The sequence below is a fragment of the Crinia signifera genome, chromosome 3, assembly GCF_055691185.1.
Source record: "Crinia signifera chromosome 3, ASM5569118v1, whole genome shotgun sequence".
In the NCBI taxonomy this organism is placed as follows: Eukaryota; Metazoa; Chordata; class Amphibia; order Anura; family Myobatrachidae; genus Crinia; species Crinia signifera.
In genome coordinates, this window is record NC_139219.1 from 215,078,442 (window position 1) to 215,104,105 (window position 25,664).

General features: G+C 43.2%; 1 protein-coding gene across 1 annotated transcript in view; it reads right to left on the minus strand.

Annotated features, from left to right (window-relative positions):
• The window catches only part of LOC146064181 (major facilitator superfamily domain-containing protein 8-like), a 97,798-nt gene extending 72,908 nt beyond the window's left edge, over positions 1–24,890 (minus strand). The window contains exons 1-3 of the mRNA XM_083177385.1: positions 24,474–24,890; positions 8,844–8,918; positions 1,199–1,384 (exon numbers count right to left, since the gene is read on the minus strand). Coding sequence (XP_083033511.1) covers positions 1,199–1,384; positions 8,844–8,918; positions 24,474–24,498 — 286 coding nt within the window. The 5' untranslated portion in view covers positions 24,499–24,890. The remainder of the gene's footprint in view (positions 1–1,198; positions 1,385–8,843; positions 8,919–24,473) is intronic.
• Between the last annotated feature and the right edge of the window lie 774 nt (positions 24,891–25,664).

The window sequence follows — 25,664 nt, forward strand, 5'->3', positions numbered from 1 at the left end:
TATTTATTAGCCACAGGATACCATGCCATATGCAAATAGTAATGCTAACTACAGATATCAGTCCCTGAAAACTCTTCAAATTGTTAGAAGAAAAAAAAAATCTGTACTCATATAGGTTAGTTGGGTGCCCACTATAGTTAGTGCCACCGAGCCCGAAGTGCAGCGAGCCCCGCACACGGAAAACTAAGCAAATAGCTTAGCGGGCGCTCAACTAACATATAAGTACCAAAAAATCATGTTGACAGAAGAGTAAATGGAATAAGAGAATGCTATGCAATAAATGAATAATGGAGAAAAAAATACTAAATTAAAGTAGAGATGAATTCCATAACACAGACAAACACACATTACAGATAATAAGAGACCTGGGTTACGCACAGAGTGTTAATGTGAAAGGATACTGAAAATCATATCCAAGGGGTTTTTCATAGGGAGATATCAGCCATCGAAAAAGTATGGATGATGGATGTAAAGGAAGTAGTGTTGTATTATTTAGTAAACACCTAGACAATGCAATCCAGAACTATGTCCACTTATTAGCTCATTTTCTGATAGTAGTGTTAAATGTAACCTAGTCTAGCCTGCAACGTCTTAATATTGCTGGCGTCCCTCTCATTCCAACGGCACTATCTTCCTGGTCTATTGGGACCTCCCTATTTTACGCCCCTTTTGGGTGAAATTGTTTGCCCTTATAAAATGAGGTTTTAGGCCTTACATTAACCTGGATCCCTCTTTAGCCCTTTTACATTGGTATCCTAGTACTGTTCCCAAAGCCACCCATTATGTTCTTGGTCACATTATAATATCTGCCAGAGCTATTATTGCGCAATACTAGAAATCTTCCTCCCCTCCCATATTTGAGTACATTATTTCCAAATCCCAATTCCATTTCTAAATGAAGACTAGAGAGATTCCATATTCTACAGTACTCTCTCCACCCATTATGAAGGTGTTTCCATGGCATGTATATCTCATAGAGGGCCCCATCCCTTCACACTCTACTTCACAGAGGCAATCTACTCGTTGAGCTTAAATTAACCTGATGCATTTGGACGACCTGTTCCCCTACACCTCCTGCGTTTTTGCCCCCCCCCCCCCCCCCCCCTTACCCCATAGCTTTTCATTATCCCCATGTTTTGTTTCTCAATAAAAACTTAATGTTGGCAAAAAACAAATATGCAATCCAGTTAGTGCTTACCTGCAATCTCAAAGCAGTTGCTCAGTAAGATGACCTTCTTAGTTTGGCCTGTGCGGTCTGACCAATGTCCAAATAAGGGACCAGACAAGAGTTCAGTTAGGCTGAATGCAGAAAGAACAAGACCCAAGAAGAATGGTTGAGCATCCAACATCTGCAGGTACATCCAGACAGTAGGCAGGATCACAGCTACATGGAAAATACATAAACAAATGCATGGTTGTGGATGGCAATATTGCAGTAATAGAACAATGTGTATATTATAAACCAACAATTTCACAATTTTTAGTTGAGGGTTCATCATATGTAATGTAGCACATAGTTAAACAAATGTATATGCTTTGCCATTTTTACTAGCCTTTTGCAAACATTTACAGTCATCACCTCATGAAGTAATAGGATTATAACAATTTATGGCTTCTTCTTCGATGTGACCACACCAACTTTAATAGTAGCTGCCAGGTTTAGGCCTGCCCTTTGGTTGCTGTATAAACCGCTTTCATCCTCCTGCTGGACTGTGTTCAGAAGGGGGTTTATTTGTAAGGCCAATATATTGTGGTCACATTGGTGGTTATGTAACTCCAATATGTCTGAAAGACATCATTTACAAACTTTGCACTGGCCCTGCAGCACAGCCAAAAGCCAATATTAGACGATGTGTACCCAGCACAACATAATGATGGAACCCGGTATTGGCAAGTGAATACAAACTTGCCGGTGCCGGGCATGACAAGCGGTGAGGGCCATGCTTCATTCCGCAGCATGGCTCTTGCTAGCGATAGTCTTCATTGTCCTGCATGTTAAGGAAACTGAGGACATCGCGAACGACCCGTATGAGTACCTATCATCTATGATATAGTGCGTACACAAGAGATGACATACACAATGTCATTACGATATGTCATTATCATGCACATCATTTTATAGAATGGTCTAGTGCACATCCACCATAGGATTCACCATCCCCTGTTGCTGCCTGCTTTCCTTTCAGGACTGTGAAGTCCTGTAAGCGTGACCCGCTTTCAGAATACTTCACCTTTCACCAGGTTTGCAGTTTATTACAGGTACCAGGAGGCTAACAGCAACTTTAAAAGGACTTATTTATGGCCAGAATTGGTCAGTCCGTGCAAGTTACATTTATGTGACTGGAATTCGAATGATTACCATGAAATTTGTGACAACTTGAACAGTTTTTGCAAGGAAGAATGGGCACATTTTCCACAATCTAGGTCAGTGGTTCCTAAACTCAGTCTAAGGAACCAAAACCATTGACGTTTTCCAGAAGCACTGTGTATTACCAATGGTCACATTTTAAAACTCCACAGGTGACCTGGAAAAAAAATGAACTGTGTGGGGTCCTGAGGACTAAGTTTGGGAACTACCGATATAGACGCTCAAAGCAGGTAGAGTGTGAGACACATCCAATCAGACTGATGGCTGATGGCTGTAACTGCAGGAAGAAGTGGCTCTACAATGTACAGAGGAGCAGTTGTATTAAGCCTGGTGAAGTAATAAAGTGGACAGTCAATTAGCTCTTAACTGCCATGTTACAGGAGCTGGTTAACTAGTGAGTTTTTTTTTAGAAAAAAAAAAAAAAACACAGCAAATACTTTTTTTGTCGTACTATTAGCCACAGTCTATGCGGAGCGTTGTGGTCACTGGAGCCGGCTGTCAGCTCGCACATCCAGGCCATTGCGGCCACCCCCACCTGACAGTCCGGCCGGTGCAGCAGCATGAGCACCCTGCTCAACCCGACCGGCATCTCCTGCCTGCAGGAGAAAGAGGCACTGCTGCAACAGCTCACTTAGTGACCGCCTGGCCATCTACATAGACAAGGTGCAGGTCAATGAGCGGGTGCATGCTAACCCCTGTCAGAACATGTTTACCCCCATAGTGGCAAAGCATGTTAACCCCTGTAAGAGCATGTTATCCCCCATAGTGGCAGAGCATGGTAACCCCTGGCAGATCATGGTAACCCCATAGTGGCAGAGCATGTTAACCCCTGGTAGACCATGGTAACCCCATAGCAACAAGCATTTACCCCTGGCAGACCATGGTAACCCCATAGCAACAGCATATTAACCCCTGTAAGAGCATATTAACCCTTGGGATCAAGCATGAAACCCATAGCAACAAGCATGTAGGTAAGCAGAACTTATGTGGCATAATATTTAATTACGGCCTGTGGTATTATATTTACGATGTTTGGTATAATGTATAATGGACATTATGGTGTGTGGTATATGTAAATGGCATTATGGCGTCTGTACATTTTTGGGGCACGCCTTCGGCGCGCACTTTCCCTATTAGTTTATCTGGCTCCTACATTTTCATCCTGTCTCCTAGATTTTAAAGAAATTTGTTGAGTCCTATATGACAAGTTCTTGATAAACTTATACACAGTATAATGTGTTTTTATTAGGGTTTGGTTAAGTTCACTTGGGACATGGTGGAAACGCATACCTTTTGACCAACGATGTACGAAGAACCTCATGTATCATAATTGCTTGACTAAGTATTCTTAGTGCCTAAAGATTGCATTTGCCTTTTCTTTTATCTGCTTGAAACTACATGGCAACACCTCATGTTTTACATTAGCCCAAGCCCTCTTTTTGATCTCACTTTTTCTGCCATTCAAGAGGTTTGTTAGCCCTATGCAACAACTACTGTCTCTCATCTAGCTTCAATGTTAATTAACATAATCAGAAGCACAAATATACCACTTTACCACCAAAACTAGTAGGTGAAGACATAAAAATTGAACAATGAGACTACACATATACCTCACCAGCAGGGCTTAAAGTGGTCCTGGAGAGGTGGTGGAACTCATTTCCCCTGCCCCCTCCCCCCATTACTGAGACTGGGTCAGTGCCGGAGTTTTTGGCACCCCCTATAAACTGCAAATTTGTGCCCTGCCTGCCATACTTTAAAAGGGACAGTGGTCTCACTAGGGAGGGGTGTGGTCACACAAATAATGCCACACAAACTTATTGACCACATGTTGTGACCCTTATTCAAGTTACGATACACAGTAGTACTCCTTATACATGTAGGTCACACATACATGTAGTCTGCAGCATACACAAAGCCTGCTTTTCTTAGTGGCTTTGACGGTATGATATCACATACACCTTGCCAGAAAAGGTTGCGGCTGGGACAGGCTTTTCTGTTGGAATTACTGTGCAGGGTTGTGGTGGAGGTTGAACTGAGTTCACCTTAGCAAACCAGGTGGTGGAACTCCTTTCCACCCAGTTCCCCCCACTTTAACCCCTGCTCACCAGTGTGTATTTCTTAGACACTTTAATGGACAAAGTTTGCTGCTGGACCAAGCTCTTCATTTTTTTACCTACATTTTATGGACCAAGCTTGGATTTTGGAAGGTGCTCAAACAAAGCACAGACTATGGAGGCTTCAATATGCTCACAGAACTGACCATAGACCATTTCGACAATAGCAATGACCTTTCATATTCTAACTTAACTGGGTCTGCTAATGGACCTCCCTCATTTCTCAGCGAAGTTTTAAGCATAGGTATATGGCTCCAGCATATCTGCTAAGCATCCCCCAACTTAATGGGATGACTGTGCATAGACACATGGGCCAAGTGACCTAATACAGTACCGTACCTAATAAGAACACGTAACTATACCGTAATAATAACACAGCAGACATAAAATGCGTGCATACATGCAACATCCTTTAATACGAGCAATGCTGAACACAATTAGAATGAAAACGTGTGTACAGCAGGCTTTAGTTTCTATTTTGAAGAAATAGAAACCATTTACTTTGTCTATATCCAATATTTAGATACAGCTAGAAATTATTTATAGATGTATCTCATGGCACATATCAATTAAGTATAAATAAATTTTAATCTCCAACTAAAATAAAATGTTATTATGTGCTTGGCACGAATCCATGGAAGCTCCCAATATGACTCTATAAGATAATATGCAGAGTAACAGTGTCCCTGCACTGCATCATGCCATGAATAATAGACAGGATTAGTTATGATTGATACCACTTTAGGTGTATTTAGTACATATTGTATGTAGTACATGTATTTATTTGATTGTTGTCCACAAAGCTGCATTACAGTATACTACATTATATTATCAGCATTACTTATATACCAGTTTGGACCTGTATTTAACTCCGGGATACTTGTGCCTTTTGTCCATTTTGTGCAATGCGTAAAACATACAATATTGGGTTTTCTTCTGAGAAACTGTACTCATGGCAACTTGGTTTGGAAAGACTGGGATAATAATAATAATTATTATAATATATTGTTGGTCAGTCAGAGAACAGGCAACATTATGGTATGTGATGCTCCTAGGGAAAACCTGTGACATTCTCTCTTAATGCATGGCTTGTCATATCTCTGCTTTATTTCATTGGCCAAGCTTTTATTCTTTGCCTTATGCCTTCCTCAGGTTAAACCATGTTCCCAGCTCAAATAAAATAAGCATGTGGGTGAAGTTTCCAGGTTATAATAAAAATAAGACTGAACTTAAACTTTTGTAGTATGGTTTCTTTTAATGTCAAAGAAGGACGGTTGTACAGTTCACCCAGAAGGTTGCCCTCCTTCCATCGTGGGAAAGAGCCAAGTGATTCCTAATTTATTCATTGAACTTACGTAAAGAATTTTTAAGCAGTGTACTGCTGTAAAATTGTCTATTATTGGTTCCATACATATAAGCATTGGGCATTTAACAAGGAAAAAGTTTCATTAGAGGAGACCTCCCTGCAGAACTGTGTTTTGCCTGTCCTGGGATGTAAGTAGGATATAATCAGATGTTTCATGCTGCATTACCCTATTGCCAAGTAAGCAGCAGTGATAGCACCTCCATCCACATCTGAATTAGGTCCTGCATACGGGAGGCGGTTCTTGGTATACTGGATGTAGGTTGTACAAGATCTCCACTGATCCTGTATAGTTAATACCACTTTCACATTGCAACCCAGGATTTACAACCCAGCTCCGAACCGGGCAGGACCCTTTTTATTGCACTTTTGACCCAGGTTAATGCCGAGCTGGCACCTTCTTAGTCATCCCAGGTCAGCCATTAAAAACACCATGTACTGTATGTCATTTTGTCAAAAAAAGTCATAAACAAATACAAATATAACAAAAAGTAATAATGCAATACAGATGAACACCCTTGTGTATTATATGTAACACAATAGTCAATCTGTTTGGGATTTGGATTGATAGCTATAGGTCCAGATAGAAAAAGAGAACATCAAGAGGTCCCTCTTGGATAGATGTCAATCAAACAGATCTTATAATATACTGAACGGGTAATAGTATCTAAATATAAAACCAAGATATATCTTAGAAGTAGCAAAGGGGGATAAAACAAAGACATAACGAGACAAGACAAGACACATTGGGATTTTAGTAAGCCTTAAGGAGAAAGATTATGTTTAATGAAAGGGTCGTTGCAGACCGGAAAGGTGAGCTGGTTTTACAATTATGATTTGAATCAGTCACTGGGTTGGAGGCAACCCACATTGCAGTTAGACGAAATGAGGTATTACACTTTACATATACAAAGAGCATGAATACATACATACATACATACATACATACATACATATGAAAAAAGAAAGTGGGGTTTCAGAGGGCGCTAATGTACCACAACAATTTCAATAAAAAATGGTATTTATTACAACCACAATAAAAAAAATGTCATAAAAAACACCTCCTTGGGTGTGAGGATTACACATAAACAATAAATATATAACTCTGGTGAGACATTATGAATCACAATTGGATCGATGACACTGGTGGTATAGTCAATTCAGAATGGAAGGTCCAACGCGTTTCGTCATATTCATGACTTCATCAGGGGCAGTGAAACAATTGAAACAACTATAATATTCTGAAATAAGTATTGAGTATCCAGAGTCAATTTAGGACTTTACGTTATAAGGGTAAAGATGATGGGTGTTGATTTAGAAGGAGCAATCAATCCAGTTACTTTAGGCATCCTGAAGAAGACATGCTATCCTCAGAGGCAAAATCATCTGGTACCACCCACTTGGTTCCCCAGAGGTCCAGAAGTGATATTGTCAATTTGGACACAATTAAGAGGGGGATAAAGATAAGAAAGGATATGAATTAAAATAAAATGAATGTATCTGGAATTTTTGCCCGGGTTTTGAGGGTTTAGTCTAAAAATATAATAAATACTTCCCATTACGACTAAAGGTCTTTGATGAACTTGTCCCTAAGGTGCATATATCAAATTGCAGTAGTTGAAATAACCTATTTTTAAGTTCCAGTACCGAAGGCGATGGTTTAATTGTCCATTTAGTTAAAATGATTTTTTTTTGCCATTGTAAGAATTATTGATAAAAGAGGTTTCGGGCTTCAGGGGTGTACCAGTTCCGATAGTTAAGACAGAGGCATGCCAGAGGGTCAGTTGAAAAATTTGTGTCCAACGTATTTGCGTAATGTAATACGCCAAAATTGTTATATTTTCGGACATGACCAAATGCGGCGATTGTCAGACCACACTTCGGGAAAAGACCTGTAGCATTTGGTGACATAAGTTTTGATTGTGCTGGGGCTATATATAGTCGATGTAATGCTTTGAAGTGTACTTCTTGCAAATAGGCCGATTGCAAAATTTTCATAGTTGCTGTGAAGCGTCCAGTTAATATTTGAGTATCGTTATATCATTTGCCTAGGAAAGATGTACGTTGGAGGGAGTGAGTCGTGTATTGCCTGAAAGAAGTATGTCGTACAGGAAAGATGTTTTAAAGGTATGGGTATGTAACTTAAGAAAGAGAAGAGTGAGGGCCGACAGAGCAAAAGGCTGGAGCCCTGACTTCATGCTTGCTTTTACTTCAGTCAGTGAGAGCTAGTTGAGGAAGAGGTTGCACTATTGGGCAGATAGAGCTGATAACCGACCACAGTATCTGCGCAGTTTCTGTCAGCTGCCTGGCAACCTCTGCCTTACCCCTTATTCTCAGCAACTCCTTCACCTCTTCAGGACTTCAATTTGCCATGGCTGTGTGTGCAGAAAGTAAGCAATATCCTCTCTGTACTTTCTTCTGCACTCTGCTGTACAGGCACAGGCTGCTGATGTCATCAGACACACAATGAGCAGTTTACAATGAACCATGGGTTGAATAACCTGGGTTCGAACATTTAAGGGCCATTTAACCGGTAATCCAACCTGGGTATAGTGGTGCAGCCTCAACCTGGCAATAGCCCGGGCTTATTTTGGCGATGTGAAAGGGGGATAAATGTCTGTCAATAAACAAAGTGAAGTCAGTATGTACAGTAGCTGGTGGAGCACTAGTGTTGAGCTGGATCATTTTTAGGCTGGCACAGACCTAAGAGATGTTGGTATCTGCCAGCTCCACAGCTACATACCAATTTCAGCTTGTTCACAGATGAAAGAAACTGCACAAAATCAGTGGAGATCCGGCAGACCAAAGAACAAGAACCACTTTATACAGACCATTCGTTTTCTTGGAACGCTGCTCACAAACTTCAGCAGCAATAAAATACTGAGTGGATCTTAGCCCCAGATATATTTGCCTATTACATACATTTTTCTCAAGCACAGAATTCAGAAGATCTCAAAGAACCAAAAAGTACAGTAGTCTTTATTAGTTGATCACTGACCATACTCAATGCCACTGAGCAGGAAGATGAATCCAATCACCACATTTGCCAGTTTTCGTTTCCTCTGCAGTACATCTGGGAAAAAGAAAGCAAGAAATATAACACCACTAATATAGTAGAAGTAACAAAAGCCATAAGATTAAAAATAAAGGGATCCACTATCCTATATAATAATGATTAATCACGTAAATGGTATGCCCAGTAATCTTTGTGGCAGAGCGTACTGCTGGCGATGGCCAGCCTGGAACATTTCAGGGCTACATCACTTTTCGATCCCCTGGGGACTGCTTGTGCTAATCGCAGTACCCGGGAATCAGCATAATTAATTATACGCTTAAGCCTTCCCTCCGCACTCCTATTGGCCGAGGGCAGCCTTAATTGTGTAATGCAGGCGGGAATATGCAATAATGCTGGGATCTCCACTGGTAATCGGTGCTTGCAATCCCCCCCCTGCACCATTGAACGCACATCCTGTGCTAGCAATGTATATATTACGGGCTAACTAATAGTCATTGGTGGGCAGTGGTGCCAGTAATATATACATTGCTGGCATGTGCCAATGTATACTGTATATTACTTGCTTAAAAATAAAACATTGGTGGCTAGTGCTCCATGTTGAGCAGGGCTCTGACGTTGTGGGAGTCAGCAGGACAGACTGAGCAGAGGAAGCGGACGTGGGAGCAAGCGCTCTGCCTGGATGAAAGTGGCTAATCTTTCAGTCCTTCGGCGTACACACCTAGGGATAATGGCTGAATAACCAGCCATCATCGTTAAACATGCTGGTAAAATCAGCAAACGGAACCCTCTCGCTGGCGATTATGCTAGTCAGCCACTGTGGGGTATACACACTAGGCGACTTTCAGCTGAAAATTGCTTAGTGTGTATGGACCTTTAGAGGTTTGAAAATTTTAGTGTTCATTCTAGCACCCGCTATCTTTGAAAACCTGTGCAGTTCCTCTTCCCTGCCTGGTGTGTCGCTGTATGCTGTAGTGCTTCTAGCAGTGTGGTCTGTATATCAGCACTGATATGCAAACCAGACCTGTGCTAGAAACACCACAGCAGACAGCGGCACTCCAAGCAGGGAAGAGGAACTGCATGGGTTTTCAAAGATAGCGGGTGCTAGAATGAACACTAAAATTGAATATTGGTGTTTATAGGACGGCAGAGACACTAAATATCACTATATTACAAAATGGTGAGAGAGAGAGACCTTGTTGCTGGAGAGGAAAAAAAACCAGCAAGTACACTCCATTGGTTGAGCAGCATAAAACATTAAAGGGTAATTTACTAAAGCTTCTAAAAATGAAATGAGGTGATGTTGCCCATGGCAACCAACTACTTGTCCATCGTGAAGCACCTATTGCACAATTACAAGAATATGGGTTGCAAAATATCACTTAAAATTCACTTCTTAATTTCCATGTAGACTTCTTCTGTGACATTTTTCACCAAGGCAGTCCTATAATGAAGCATCCATTTCAAGAATACTGGTACCCTGCAATAATGGGAGACTACTACGGACTTCTTTTAAAGAGACTAATGAGATACTGAAAATGTCAACCTCCTATATCCCTAAAGCAAAGTACAGGTAGAGTATCCCTTATCCGAAAACTGCCAGACTACCTTTTCAAACCTGCAATAGAAGTTGTTCAGCTCATCAGCTAGGTTTTGGTACATGGCCATGGGTTTGGGTGTTTTCTTGTGGCAGATTATAGATTACATTCCTTTCCACACAGATACAGGGTCATTAGTGGGCAGGTCATTAGTCAACTTGTCAGAGAACCGCTTTTTTTACTAGCCTGATTTCTTTTGTTAGGGAGTTCCTGGCTCGGTTGTATTGTGCTCTGTCACCATTGCTGTAGGCCTCCTCTTTAGCTCGGCGGAGTTGTCTGAGCTGGGAATTGAACCAGGGCTTGTTGTTGTTGAAGATGGGGTAGGTCTGGGTGGGTATACACATGTAGCTTATGTAGGATGTGACGGTGTCAGTCAGGTCATTCAGGTTAGTTGCAGAGGCTTCAAAGACCCCCCAGTCCGTTCAGGCGAGGCAGGACTGGAGTTTCAGCTTAGCCTCGTTAGTCCATTTCTTAACTATCTTGATGGCAGGCTTAGCTGCTCTCAACTTCTGCGTATAGAAAGGGAGTAGGTGGACGAGGCAGTGGTCAGATAGTCTGAGTGCAGCACGGGGGATTGACCGGAAGGCAGATTTAAGGGTGGTGTAGCAGTGGTCAAGGGTACGCCCTTCCCTGGTGGGGCACGACTTGTTGTTTGAACTTGGGTAGCTCCTAGCTTAGGTTAGTTCTGTTGCCACCCAGCACTATGAACAGAGAGTCTGGGTGTTGTTACTATATGTCAGATATGCTGGTGGCCAGGTGGTGCAGGGCTTCCTCTGCGCAGGCAAGGGGAAGTATGTACACTCCCACTAGGATAATCTAGGCAAATTCACGGGGGGGGGGGGGAATAGAAGGGTTTGCAGTTGATACATAGCATCTCCAGGTGAGAGCTGCATGATTTGCCTATGATCGTGACATTGGTGCACCATCTATCATTGATGTAGAAGCAGATGCCGCCACCCTTTGTTTTTCCTGAGAGAACCTTCGAGTGATCAGCTCTGTAGATACCAAATCCTGGCAGGGACACTGGGGGGGGGGGGGGGGGGGGGAGTCAGCAATGAGGTAATCCAGCCATGTCTCTGTGAAGCATAGGACAGATGATCCTGCAATGCTCGACCTTGTGCTTCCCATGAGGAGGGACAGCTCATCGAAGTTGTTTGCCAGGGAGCGCACATTTGAGAGCATGATTGCGGGGAGTGCAGACCGGTGCCACCGCCGTGTCTACCTCACTAAGGCACCGGCATGACAGCCTCTCATCCATGACCAGGGCAGGTACACACTGCGGCTTAATCTAGGTTGCCCTCTGCTGCCAGTGCTGGGGAGCTGATGGGCTGCGGCACGGTCTGGGACCACCGCCACAATGTCCTTGGGGTTTACTTTTCTGCTACCTCTGTGAATGGTTCTCCATAGTCGCCGGTCAACTCTCCAACTACTGCCATTCAACTTTCCTGCATTCTTTCTGCACAGGGCAGCAAGGGCAGCGTGGACTGTAAGGGCTGCCAATCTGCCCACGTCCCGCTCCGTCAGGCTCATACAGGGGGTCTGCTCCATTTCAGAAGGGCTTCTCTGCTGTGCTTGGTTACCACACTTGGCAGAGTCATCACACTCAAGGGGGTGATGAACAAGGACAAGGACAGGGGGAGACAAGGGGAGACATGTAGTTTGGTTGAGCTGCACAGCTCCGATGCAGCTTCTGCGGTGCCATATTTGTGGTATCTAGTATGATGAAAACACCTTTCCTCAAGTCTGTGAGTGCTCCAGGTTATTGCCGTGTTCAATTGCTTCTTTCTTGTACAAAGATGTATTTTGGACAGATATTCATTAAATAAACTACAAGTAACTTTCCTTTACAGTTGCTAATTTAGTGATTTAGTCACACAAGTTATTCAGGAACAAAGCAGGGTTGTGGAGAGGTGTTAGAAGCCATTCCCTATGTAGGTGTGAAATCCCAGTGTGAGGCTTTTGAAGTGTATATTCTTTGTAGAGATAACACGTCTCTTGGGATTAAACTGGAGCCCTGTGTGATTGTGGAATCCAGGGGCTGGGGATATTGTATTTTAGATTATTTTAAGGGAATGGATCAGAGTTCTTTTCTGAACAGAGAAACATAAGTAACTGGACAGAAAGCATAGGTAACTGATGTCAATGGGGACGTTGATATAGAGTCAGAGATAGTTATTTTTTCCAGTACCTTGTTCTGTGATGTTCCCTGAAGATGTAAAGCCAGTCCTAGTAGAATGGGCAGGGGTTTAAATCCAATCCAGTGTGCATCTCAGTGCAGCAGTGCAATCGGTTTGTTCTAGAGAGACATCCATGTAATCAAGTACAAGTTAATGGTGAGTCCCTGGAAATTTTTGATGATTCTGAAGTCAGCTGTGTAGAATTTAAGCTGTTTTGTAGAGATGTTCAGGAGCATGTAAGTTTTTTCAAATATACAGTAGCTATTACCGCTTTTTTTATTTATGCAAAGCCCTGGTAACATTCTTGGAATGAGCAGATGTAGGGAAACATTGTGAGCAAGCACCCAATGTTTTCCCTCTGCACATGAGTCCCGATGATTACTGCTTTGGGATGAACGTTGAAATTGCATGGAAACTCATGGAATTTCAATGGGTGCCCCTGGGTGGTACCTGCGAGGATTGGCTAACATGCAGGAGCATTCCACTCAGTGGCGTAACTATAGCTCCGCAGCCCCCACTATAATTACCCCCTGCTGTCTGCCGAGTGCCGGTACCTGGCCTGCCGTCATGGTCCCATCTCTCCCATCTCTCCCGGCGACACTTTATAGCAGCAGGAGCCGGGAGAAACGGGAGTTGGACCGTGACCGCAAATTAGGTAGTTACACCACTGCACTGGTGTTAGCAGTGCCTGTCGAGTCTTCCTTCAGCCTGTGGCGTCCTCCCTCCCTGTATTCTGACCGGCTACTGTGCATGAATGGGGCGAGTGGCTGCGCTCCTGTGTGCTGGTGGCCAGCTGTGAGTCAAATCACAAGTGGGAACAAGTGCACCGCCGCTGATTGTCTACTGGGTGAGGGGTGCAGTGTGGAGGCCGCAGCGCTGCTGTGTCAAAACGGGGCTGGAGGTGGACAGTGGTGCGGATGGCTGCAGTGAGGAAGAGGTGCGGTTGCTGGCTGCTTCTCCCACGGCTGTCAGTGACTGACTGTCAGCAGGATGGTTTTTTATGCTCCTCCGTGGTGGTGGCATCAGAGCTACACAGAGAAGAGCCAGAACAGCAAAGCAGCATGGACCACCAGGACCAGAGCAAATGATGGGGTAAGCGCCAAGCGGGGGTATTGGAATATTTGTGCTGCTTGCTAATTTTATTGAACTTAATTTGGGAAACCCTGACCCTTAGAGCCCCTCTGAACATCATAGCCTGGTTGTACCCATTGTTGTCCTCTCATGTCGCCAGTCCTGCATGCACATGTCTGCGGCTGTGCATGAATAAATTACCCCAGGGCACTCCAAATAGAGGATACTTAAACAAGCAAGACAATGTGGCGCCTAGGGGATTTGACCACTTTAAGCTGTGAGACACAGGGGTAGATGTTAGAAGGGTTAGTAGGTAGAAGTGGTATCAGTGCAAGTTATGTATGACAACTGCGGCTATCGATTACAACATCTTTACGATTACCACTTGCTGTGGCGGGAGCAGAGACAGAGAGCACATTGCAGTGTGTGGCATGGGCAATGCAGTGTGTGGCATATTGAACACTGTGTATTGAACATTGTGGTGTGGCATATTGCATAATGGGCATTACCCCTTTAAGTGAGGCCACACACCCTTTTTTGGAATATGTGCATTCTTTAGCTTTAAATTATCTATTGGAGGGGCACATTTTTACTGTTTGCACTGGAAGCCATATTTCCAAGAAAAAGCCGTTTAACAAAAATGCTATTTTAAGGGGGGGGGGGTGGCGCTACAAACTTTTTTGGCTTGGGGGAGCAAAATTTATAGCTACGCCACTGATTCCACTGAAGTCATTCAGTGCAATGTCCAAGTGTGCGGCCGATGGTCAATAGTCCATCTCTTTAAGCACATCAGCTGATGCATGCCGCTGCTGATGGGTGTCTCAATAGGGCGCCCATTTGTCAAAACATTGACATAAAAGGAACAGTACTGCATAAAAAAAAAAAAATCACAACCACAACTGCATTAACCACTGAATCACCCCATTTGTGACAATAGGAGAGATTTTTTTATTGACTCAGCAATGATGCCATTTACCATAAAAAATTAGTTTATATTGCTCTGTAAACAAAGAGCTCTCCGGCAAATCCAAAGGAGGGGGCATCTGCCTCTACATAAACTACAGGTAAAGTCCCTAAGCAAGTCATGCAGCCCCCAACTAGAGACCGTCAAATGCAAACCTTTTTACTCCCCTCAGGAAATTGCCTCTATTATCCTAGTAGGAGTATACATACCCCCACAACCAAGTCCAACAGAAGCCCAACTTCAGCTGGCCACTCTGATAACGGACACCGAACTTAGACACCCAGACTCACTGCTCATTGTGCTCAGCGACTTTAACTGTGCCAACCTGAGCCAGGAGCTCCTAAAATACACGCAGCAGGTCACGTGCCACACAAGAGGAGCAAACGCTAGACCACTGCTACACCACCATAAAGTCTGCATACCGATCCATCCGCCATGCAGCACTGGGTCTCTCTGACCACTGCATAGTCCACCTTCTTCCAACATATATCCACAAGCTAAAGACTGCTAAGCCGGTTATCGCAAAAAAACTGGTAAATCGAGGCAAACACTAAAGCTCCAGGCCTGCTTTGACTGCACTGACTGGACGGTGTTCGAAGCCTCTGCCTCTGACATAGATGAACTAGTGGATACAGTCACATCCTACATCAGCTTCTGCGAGGACTTACTGTATGTGTACCAACCAAGCGAATCCGATCCAACAACAACAAGCCATGGTTGCGTAGACAGTTTAGGAAACTCCGCCAAGACAAGAAGGATGCATACAGCAGCGGGGACAGGGCACAGTACAAAGGAGCCAGGAACTCCTTGACTCGGGTTATCAAACTCGCAAAAAGGGAATATACAGTACAAACAAGCTGACGCACAACCTCACAGCAAAGGACCCTGCGGCAATATGGAAGGGCATGCAAACCATCACAAATTACAAGAAAGCCCAACCACAGTCTGAAACAGCCATGAACTTGCAGAAGACCTGAACAAGTTCTACTGCAGATTTGAGCATGCCATACCTGCCCCACTCCATCACAAAGACCACCACTGCCAGGCCCTCCACGTCGACCAATGTGAGGTAGAAGCAGTACTCAAAAGAATAAAACCTAAGAAGGCTGCGGGACCGGATGGTGTGTCGCCATCCAGCCTTAGGATCTGTGCAGCTCAGCTCGCCCCCATCTTCACAACAATATTCAACTCCTCCCTGGACTTGTGCAAGGTTCCTGCCTGCTTAAAACACTCTATCATCGTCCCGATCCCCAAAAAAACACCCCCGAAGGACCTAAATGACTTCAGGCCAATTGCACTAACTTCAGTAGCCATGAAAGCATTTGAAAGACTAGTACTGAAGCACCTGAGAGAAGTGACCAACTCTCACCTTGACCCCATGCAGTTTGCCTACTGGGCAAACAGAAGTGTAGAGGATGCGGTCAACCTCGGGCTTCACCATGTTTTACAACACCTCCACCACCCAGGCACCTATGCGAGAGTCCTATTCGTGGACTTCAACTCAGCATTTAACACTATCGTCCCCGGCATCCTGCAGCCAAAACTCCTCTCCTTAGGAGTCCCAGGATCAACATGCTCATGGATAGTGGACTTTCGAACGGCAAGGGAACAGGTGGTTAAAGCCGGCACCTTCTCGTCCAGCACACAAACAATCAGTACTGGAGCCCCCCCAAGGATGCATCCTCTCCCCTCTGCTCTTCTCTCTCTACACGAATGACTGCACCTCAGCTGAGCAGTCAATGAAAATCATCAAATTTGCAGACGACACCACTATCATCGGCCTAATCAAGGATGGTGATGACACTGCGTACAGGCGTGTAGTGGAGAAGCTGACAGTGGTGCAGCAGCAACAACCTTGATCTAAACCCTACCAAACCAATTGAGATGGTGGTCAACTGCAGGAAAAAAAACAAATGCACTGGTCCCGCTAACAATAGCCAACACAGTGGTGTCGCGGGTTGAATCCTCCAAATTCCTAGGAACAACCATGTCCAGCGACCTAAGATGGGGTTTAAACATAACCACAAATATCAAAAAGGTCCAACATCGCCTGTTCTTCCTGAGGCAACTCAGGAAATTCAACATCCCACAGGAGCTGCTGTGCGTATTCTACAACGCCATTGTGGAGTCCGTCTTATATTCCTCGATCACAATCTGGTACGGTGGCGCAAGCGAGAATGAAAAACAAAAACTGCAAAGGGTAGTGAAGACTGCGGAAAGGATCATAGGGACCAACCTCGCCCCGATAAGGGATCTGCTCTCATCCAGGGTAAGGAAACACGCTGAGAAGATCGCAAAGGACAAGCTGCATCCCGGTCACAACCTGTTCGACATCCTACCATCCGGAAGACGGTTTTAGAATACATAAACTGTTCCCCTAAAAGAAAAGTCTAGATCCCCCCCCCCCTGTATGAATGTGCAACATCCCTTTGGTACACACCTTTGGAGGGGTGGGAACAATTGGTGCTCAGGTAACCGTTACCCTCTCAGTCTTTTAGTTTAAATATTGGCAGTGCCTCCACACGAATTAGTACAAGCTTCAGGAGAAATAGGCAGGTCTTCTGTCCACCAGAGACTTATGGCCTATACACACTAAAGATATTGGCATCAATCTCATTCAGAAAAGGGGCTTCTGAACGATATTGATGGCAATATCCTCTACTGTGTACGCATAATATCTTTAAAAATGCCCCTCCCGCTCATTGTTAAGGATACTGACAACTTCAGAACATGGAGGTCAATCTGCCAATATTGCTCATGCCATTTGCACCCAGTGTTTAGTGTGGATGCACAATATCTTTCATGATCAGCTCAAGGGAAATTGTCCCTTTCATATCTTCTAATGTGTATGAGCCTTAAATTGAGCAATTTGTCTCTAGGGCCAAATTTTGTCTATTTTCCATGTTTTGGAGCAAATGATCAATTGACATTTGCTCCCAAAAATTTCCAGGATTTTCATTCCAAACAGATTGGAAAGATAATCTTCTAGTGTGTATGGGCCTTGACTCAAAAATCCTCTGCCCCAAACAACGATCCGGTCAAACTCAACTAGTATACACTACAATGGTACATTTAGTTATTCAGTTTAAGTATAGAAAAATAGGCGGCTACAACATTCACAATATCAAAAGAAAAACAGTGATTGCAATAACAGTCGTAAGAACATGAACTAGAAATGGCACAGTTGTTGAAAATCTTAGTAATGAACAAGTACTGTAAATAGAACATGGAGAGATATACAATAGAAAATTCTTGGATAAATCAATAGACCTCAATGTTATTTAACCGTGGGCAACAGAAAATATCGCAATTAATGTATGTAGAAGAAATTGACCACATAAAATTATTTTCTGGCATAGATGTTCACAATGCAGTGTGGATGTAAAACATAAAACCTCAATCAAAAACATTGGTAGGCAAAATATAAAAAAAAAAAAAAGAATAGAGTAGAAAGTACACAATAGAAGGCACCATTGTAATAAATGTCATACACAATTGGTAGCAGAAATCGAGACTAATAACTCACTAATGCCCCTTTCAGACCGCACAAAAAAACTGTATTTTGCAGATTTAAAAAAACAGTAATATGTGCGGCCTGAAAGGTGCACAGTGATTTTACAATTTCCCAAAAAAAGTTTTTGGGGAAACGGTAAAAAAAGCAGGGTCCTACCCGTTTCCGAGACTTTTTTTTTTTGCTGTCTGAAACGGTACCCAAGCAGCAGTGAACACTATTGGTCCCCAGCGCAGTGCATATTTAATGAGCCAGCCGCTCATTACATATGCGCATATGTAATGAGCGGCCGGATCATTAAATATGCACTGCGCTGGCTCAGTGCAGACCAGCTACTGCTCACTGTCAGACCCCCTACCTATATGAGTGAGAGTAGTGAGAGAGAGCGCTGCTGCTGGGCTGGAGGGAGAGAGGTGATTGTCAGTGCTCATTCCCTGTAATGTAGGAGGGCAGGCAGAGTGATATAAACATGGAATTTGACGGCAGATAAGAACCATTTGGCCCATCTAGTCTGCCCCTTTTTTTTTAACCTTTCCGGTGATCTCAACCCTTTTTAATCCTTTTTTTTTTTGTAAGGATATTCATATGCCTACCCCAAGCATGTTTAAATTGTTCTGTCTATTATGCTGGCCAAACATCAGACCAACTTTCCTCCAACCATCCAACTAGTTGCTTGGATGAAATAAAAATATGGTACTGGATGTGAGCAAATGTAATATTTACTTCAGAAATTTGCTCCAAAAATCTGGAAAAAGGACAAAAACTGTCACTCAGACATGGTACTGTAGTTGAAACTGTTTGATTTACACAATTTGACTGAATGTTTTTGTCCATTTTCCTGGGTTGTGAGCACATTTCTGATTGTCCTTTGCTCCCATCCAGTACCATATTTTTATTCCATCCAAGCAACTAGTTGGATGGTTGGAGGAAAGTTGGTCTGATGTGTGGCCAGCATTGGCCTCTACCACCTCTGAAGGGAGGCTATTGCAATTACCCACTACCCTTTCTGTGAAGTAATTCTTTCTAACATTTCCCCTGAACCTACCTCCCTCCAGTTTCAGGGCATGTCCCTGTGTTCTATTACTTATTTTCCTTTGAAGAAAATTTCCCTCCTGTACTATGTTAAAACCCTTGATATATTTGAAGATTTCTATCATGTCCCCCCTTTCCCTTCTCTGATCCAAACTATACATGTTAAGATCTTTTAGTCTTTCCAGGTAAGTTTTGTGATGTAGGCCATGCATGCCCTTCTTTGGGCAACTTACAGTCTCTAATGTATTTATATCCTTCTGAAGATCTGTCTCCAGAACTGGACACAGTATTCCAGATGAGGCCGTACCAATGACCTATAAAGTGGCATTATTACGTCTTTTTTTCTGCTACTGATTCCTCTCCCTATGCAACCAAGCATCGGACTAGCCTTCTTCATTGCTTTGCTACATTGCTTTCCTGCCTTTAAGTCACTTGAAATAGTGACTCCTAGGTCACTTTCCTCCTCAGTAGTTTCCATTATAGTACCCTTGATACTATATTGAGCTTTTGTGTTTTTGATTCCCAAGTGCATAATTTTGAATTTTTTTGCATTAAACTGTAGTTGCCATGCTCTTGACCAATTTTCAAGTTTACTTAAATCATCAGTCATTACCATCAGATTTACCCCTCCTGGTGTGTCTACCCTGTTGCATATCTTTGTGTCATCTGCAAAAAGGCATCCTTTACCTTCAATACCATTTACAATGTCACTAAGGCTGTGTACACACGGAGGCGATTATGTCCAATATCGTGGGCAATATGGTCGGTGAGTGACCGTATTGCCCGCGATAGGAATGTGCACCGGCGATATATCGCCGGGTGCGCACTCCCGTTTTTCCCCCCGTTGTGATCGCTGGTCGCAGGAGCTTGCTCCTGTGACCAGCTGATTTCCACTGCCGGGCTCCCCCGGCAGGTTCTTTTTTATCAGCGACCATCTCTGGTCGCTGATGCAAACAGGACACTGAGCGATATATCGCTCATCGCGAGCGATATATCCCACCGTGTGTACGGGGCTTAACAAAGATATTAAAGAGCACTGGTCCATGTACAGATCCCTGGGGTACTCCACTGGTAACATGTCCCGCCATAGAATGCACTCCATTTACTACAACTGTCTGTTTCCTATCCTGCAACCAGGTTCTTATCCATTTAATTGTTTTATAATCCAATCCCACACTTTCAAGTTTATTTAGCAGCCTGCGATGTGGGACAGTGTCAAATGCCTTACTAAAGTCTAGATATGCCACATCTACAGCCCCCTTTATCTAGTATTTTGGGCACGGCATCAAAAAAGTTTAAAAAAAATGCTGCTTGCACACCGCAAACCTGCTTTAGACCAGGTATTTACATTCGATGTAAAAGGGGTTAAACTTGCTCTGACCCATTTAAAAAAATGTTTTAAATACCTGGTCTAAGCAGGTTTTGCGGGGTGAAAGCAGCATTAACCCAAAACCTCAAACCAATTAATCTGAAATAATCCCTATAAAAGGATAACAACTACAGACACACCCCATCTTGCAGCATATAAATGCACATTGCACTACATTAATTTTGCGAGTTCGGTCTTGCCATGCACAGCAGTAAACCTAAAAAAGCAAGGTTCCATTAAATACAGTTTCCAACAAATGACATTGGATTTAACCATTAGACAAATACAATACCCTGATGCTTCCTAATGGACATCCTGGGTGACATTTAATAGAATGCAATTTTGTTTTTTTGGTGATAATTAGGCAACAAAATGGCATTATCGAATTTGTTTCTCAAATCGCCAATTTAATAAGGTCCCGGAGAAGCCCTGAAGACGTCAGGTGAGTATGTTTTATCTCCACAGGTACCCCACTATGATTCTACTGGAGAAGGGGACCGATCTTCTAGCAAGTCAGGTGAGTTGGAATGTATGGGCTCCATGTGTAATAAAGTTATACTGTGTTTTTTGTTTACCATTTGTACTGCTGGGGAACTTCTAGTCCCAAGCGGGCCCTTTATTGCCCCGCATGCTGGGACTTGTGGCTCTCCAAGTCCCTGCATGCAATGCTGGCTTGCTGAGACTTGTAGTGCAAGTCCCAGAATACACAATGGTTTATTCTTTTTTTACACTATAATCAGCTCGATGCCCACCGCCCAGGGGCATCGAGGACAGCCCCAGGCTTCAGCATGGGCAGGTAAGTTCTGGAGGGGGGGGGCTTCTTTAGGGGGGTCCCCACTTCCCCAGGACCCCTGCCCATGCTGAACGGTCAGAGAGCAGAATGCTTTGGCCGGGGGACGTGTATAAGAAGTCTCCCCCCGGCTGTGGCATTACCCTGCTGGTTGGTTGGGTTCGGTGCTGGTTCTTGAAATACGGGGGACCACTACTAAATTTTGTCCCCCTTATTTTGGGAACCAGGACGAGCCTGGTGCTGGTTTTATAAAATCCTGGGGACCTCTATTTTATGAAACCAGGACCGGCTCTTTGAGCCTGGGGCTGGTTATGCTCAGGAAGGGGGACCCCATGTGTTTTTTTTGTGCATGGATAGTGGCAACCAGCAAACTCTATGCTCTCATCTCATCTCACATTTTGATAATTGCAATAGTCTCCTTATTGGCCTTCCCCAATACAGATTCTCACCACGACAGTCCATCATGAATGCAGCTGCAAGGCTAATCTTCCTAGCCTGACGTTCATCGTCTGACTGTCAGTCACTTCATTGGTTACCTGTCTTCTACCGTACTCAATACAAAATTATTTTACTTACACACAAAGCCATAAACCAAACTACACCAACATACATATGTTCTCTTATCTCAAAATATCATCCAACACGACCTCTATGCTCCTCCCAAGATCTGCGTCTCTCATCCACACTCATTACTCGCTCCCATTCCCGACTGCAGGACTTTCTTCAGGCTGCACCCACTCTGTGGAATGCCCTCCCAAGCACAATAAGACTCTCCTCCAGTCTCCAAACCTATAAGCGTTCCCTAAAAACTCATTTCCTCAGGCAAGCTTATCAAATTCCAGAACCAGGAACATAACCTTGCATTCTGGTGGAATGGATGCAATAAAGAATACAGTATCTATCCTTATGTATCAATGCCTATTTCCCTATAGATTGTAAGATTGCGAGCAGGGCCCTCCTACATTTTGACTGTCTGTAAATACCCTGTTTGTTGTATCATTGTCTCCTTTGTAAAGCGCAATGGAATATGCTGCGCTATATATGAGAAACTGTTAATAAATAATAAATGTGATCTAGCATAGGATATCTTGCACAAGTGGGGCCTTTAGAGTTAGGGAGTAAGGAGGAAAGAGTTAGCATGCTACCAAGTCCTTGTTGGGACTTTCAGATTCACAATGTCAGGTCGGTCTTCTGACCGCCAGGATATCATATATATCTGGTCCTACAATGCAGTATCAGATTGTTTGCAACATCAGCCAACTGGGTACAAGCTGGGTGCTGTGGCAACAACAACAATGTGTTCAGCAAACCTGTGTCCTAGGATAGATCTGAGGGTCACGAGTAAAGTCTTGAAATGCATCTGTTAGCTATTAATGCTATATAGAGATTTTTTTTTTTTTGCAAAGCATTTACAGTGTGATTGCATTTAACAATATGTTCTATTATCTTATCTATAATAGTGCTCTTACTTCATTTTTAGAGGATAATCCATTGAACAGTGGTGACCTTTGCTATATGCCTGTCAAGTAAATCAAGTCACAAGGCTGGCTATACAGTACATGGCTTCCCACTGAACTCTGGACCTCAAGTTGCATGTATATCCATCAGAGAAAAGGACGTGTAACAATGGGAAGAGGTCCCAACTGTAACCTGCAATTACTATTTTCTACCACAGATCTTTACAGGCAAAGCCCAATGAAATAATGCAGGACATTATGGATTATTAAATATGTCATTGGGTTTATTGCTGGGTACAAACCACTGGCGAGCCAATAAACTCTCCTGATGGATTATCGGGTTGGTGAGCACTCATACACACTGTAATTTTTAGCTCAGTGTATACTGCCTGCCTTCAGATGTAACAAGTGGATACAGCGCACCAGATCCTAACCTCCAGATCTGACCATTACAGTTAAGCCCTGTACACATGCATCGATTTTTCCCAATTTTCGATTCGATTTTGCTTATAGAAGCAAAATCTAATCGAATCCTAAACCAAATCTAATGGTTTTTGTGTCACTTTCGATCTACATTTGATTCGATGCGTGCTCCCGTTTTCGAACAGAAAAATCTACTGTGCAGCAGAGGAAATATCAAATTCGATCTAGTAAATCGAATGTGTACAATGTACTATGAATGTATATCGAATTCGATATCTAAAGCAAAAGTACAGATCCAATGCCAAATTGCATGGAAAGATCTAATGCCAGATTAATAGAAAAACTAATCTAACATCGAATCAAAAGCAAATCAATGTGTGTGTACAGGGCTGATCACTTGAAGCCTTATCAGCTAGCACTCCTACATACTCATTGTACACTTATCAGATCGATGTCAGTTATTGGCTGATTGGCATAAATAGTTTGTAGCCAGCGGAAAAAAAAATTACAACAATCTCTGTAGTACTGTAACTATAACGGTGCAGCCATTCCAACACAATGTCTATTTGTCATGTAACCAGTGCAATGTTATTTACTAGCAGTGCATCTAGCTGCTTCTGAGCTGTCAGAACTGACCAGAACTCCACCATCCTGCTCCAGCACAGGGAATAGGTGTGCAGCGGGATACAGTGGCAGACCAGCAGCAGCAGTATAGTGAGAGAGTAGACACAGTGGCAGGCCAGGCAGCCACTGACTGAGCAGCCAGGTGAGTCGCCTTATGGATGCTATAGTTATGCAAATGAAATCTAACGTGGGTTCAATCTATTTATCAAGTATGGCAGCAAATGTTCTGTCAAGATGTTAACAGAACATTTTATTGGAGAAAATATAAATATACATAAAATATATTTTCTGCTATACTCCAGGATTACACACAGACCATCAATTCACAACTCATATTACATTGGTTTACTTTTTGTATGGCAAATATCACACAGCTGTTATGATGATAATATATTCATAAACCACGGCATTTTCTTCTACATGGCTGCAATAAAAATGTTACAGCGTTTAGTGCCATTTTATTTGAAACCAAACATTTTCATTTCACTTTTTTTTTTTTTTTGCAATTTTAGATGCAGTGTGACATTCTTGACATTGAGTACTGCAGAATGCACCTGTCAGACACACCCATAGACAAAAAGTATATTTCATCATCTTACTGTCAATATCAGCCTGGGGATCCATGTGCTCTTTCAGCTGCTCCCTGTGCTAGTTATGGGAGAGAAATAAGATTATCCTCCCACTCACTACGCAGCATTGTCCAGATTCTTTTGATGACTGTTATTAGCATCTACATCTAGCAGCCCTCTGGCTACACTAATAAGCCCCTTACTATGACTGCAGACACAGAAAGAGACCTCTGCAACATCTAACTGGCTGCACGCACTGTGTATTACACCGTCTTTATTTCATTTACTAATTATTCCCCTCCAGACATGCCGCTGCCAGATTCTCCTGTGTTCACAAATCTACAGCAAACACAACAGCATCCTTCCCCTGCTGCTGCTGCCACCGGCTCAGTGTCTCCCACAGCTGACGACGGCCCCGCCCCTCTCCGTGTTGCTCTCCTTACTGCGCTCCTTCCAGGCTAAAGTCCCATTACATGACGGCATGTTTGAATAAAGAAAGCTTTATTAATCGCCACGCAGACAGTCACAGTGTCACTCATATGGTCAATGTGGTTAACGTTATACACACAGTGAGTGTTCAGACGTCATTATTCCACCAAGTTTCCCAAATGTTTCTTCATATATGTAATGGTGTATCTTTTTAAAATACAGTGTGTGTGTGGCCGTGTAAAGCTTATTTATTTATTACACTTACAGATTTATGATGACTGTGGCATACTTCCCAACCTGACCCATTCCAGGAGGGACAAAATGCTCTGTTTCTGGACTTCCATCTGAATGAATGATTGCCATCACCTGTGTTGAAAAACACCTTTCTTATCAATTCACCTGTTCGGCACAGGTGATAGCAATCATACATTCAGGGGGAAGTCCTGAAACATAGCATTTTGTCCCTCCTGGAATGGGTTAAGTTGGGAGGTATGCTGTGGTTTCAATTTAATGACTATCCAGAACAAACCTTGAGGAGTAGTTATGGTTTTTTTTTTCAACTTCCGCCACTGAAACATCACGTTTGAGATGTAACTAGAAATTTTACACCCCATGTCAAAATTCCCCCCACAATAATTGTAATGTTTTTCCAACATGTTCTTTGCCAGGGGTTACACTACAGGCTCATTGCCAGGGCTTTCATGCTCATTGCCAGGGGTTACATGCTCACGGATGCACCAACGTTCCCAGAATAACTGCACTTCCAGGTAATGCTATCGCTGCGCTTCCCTG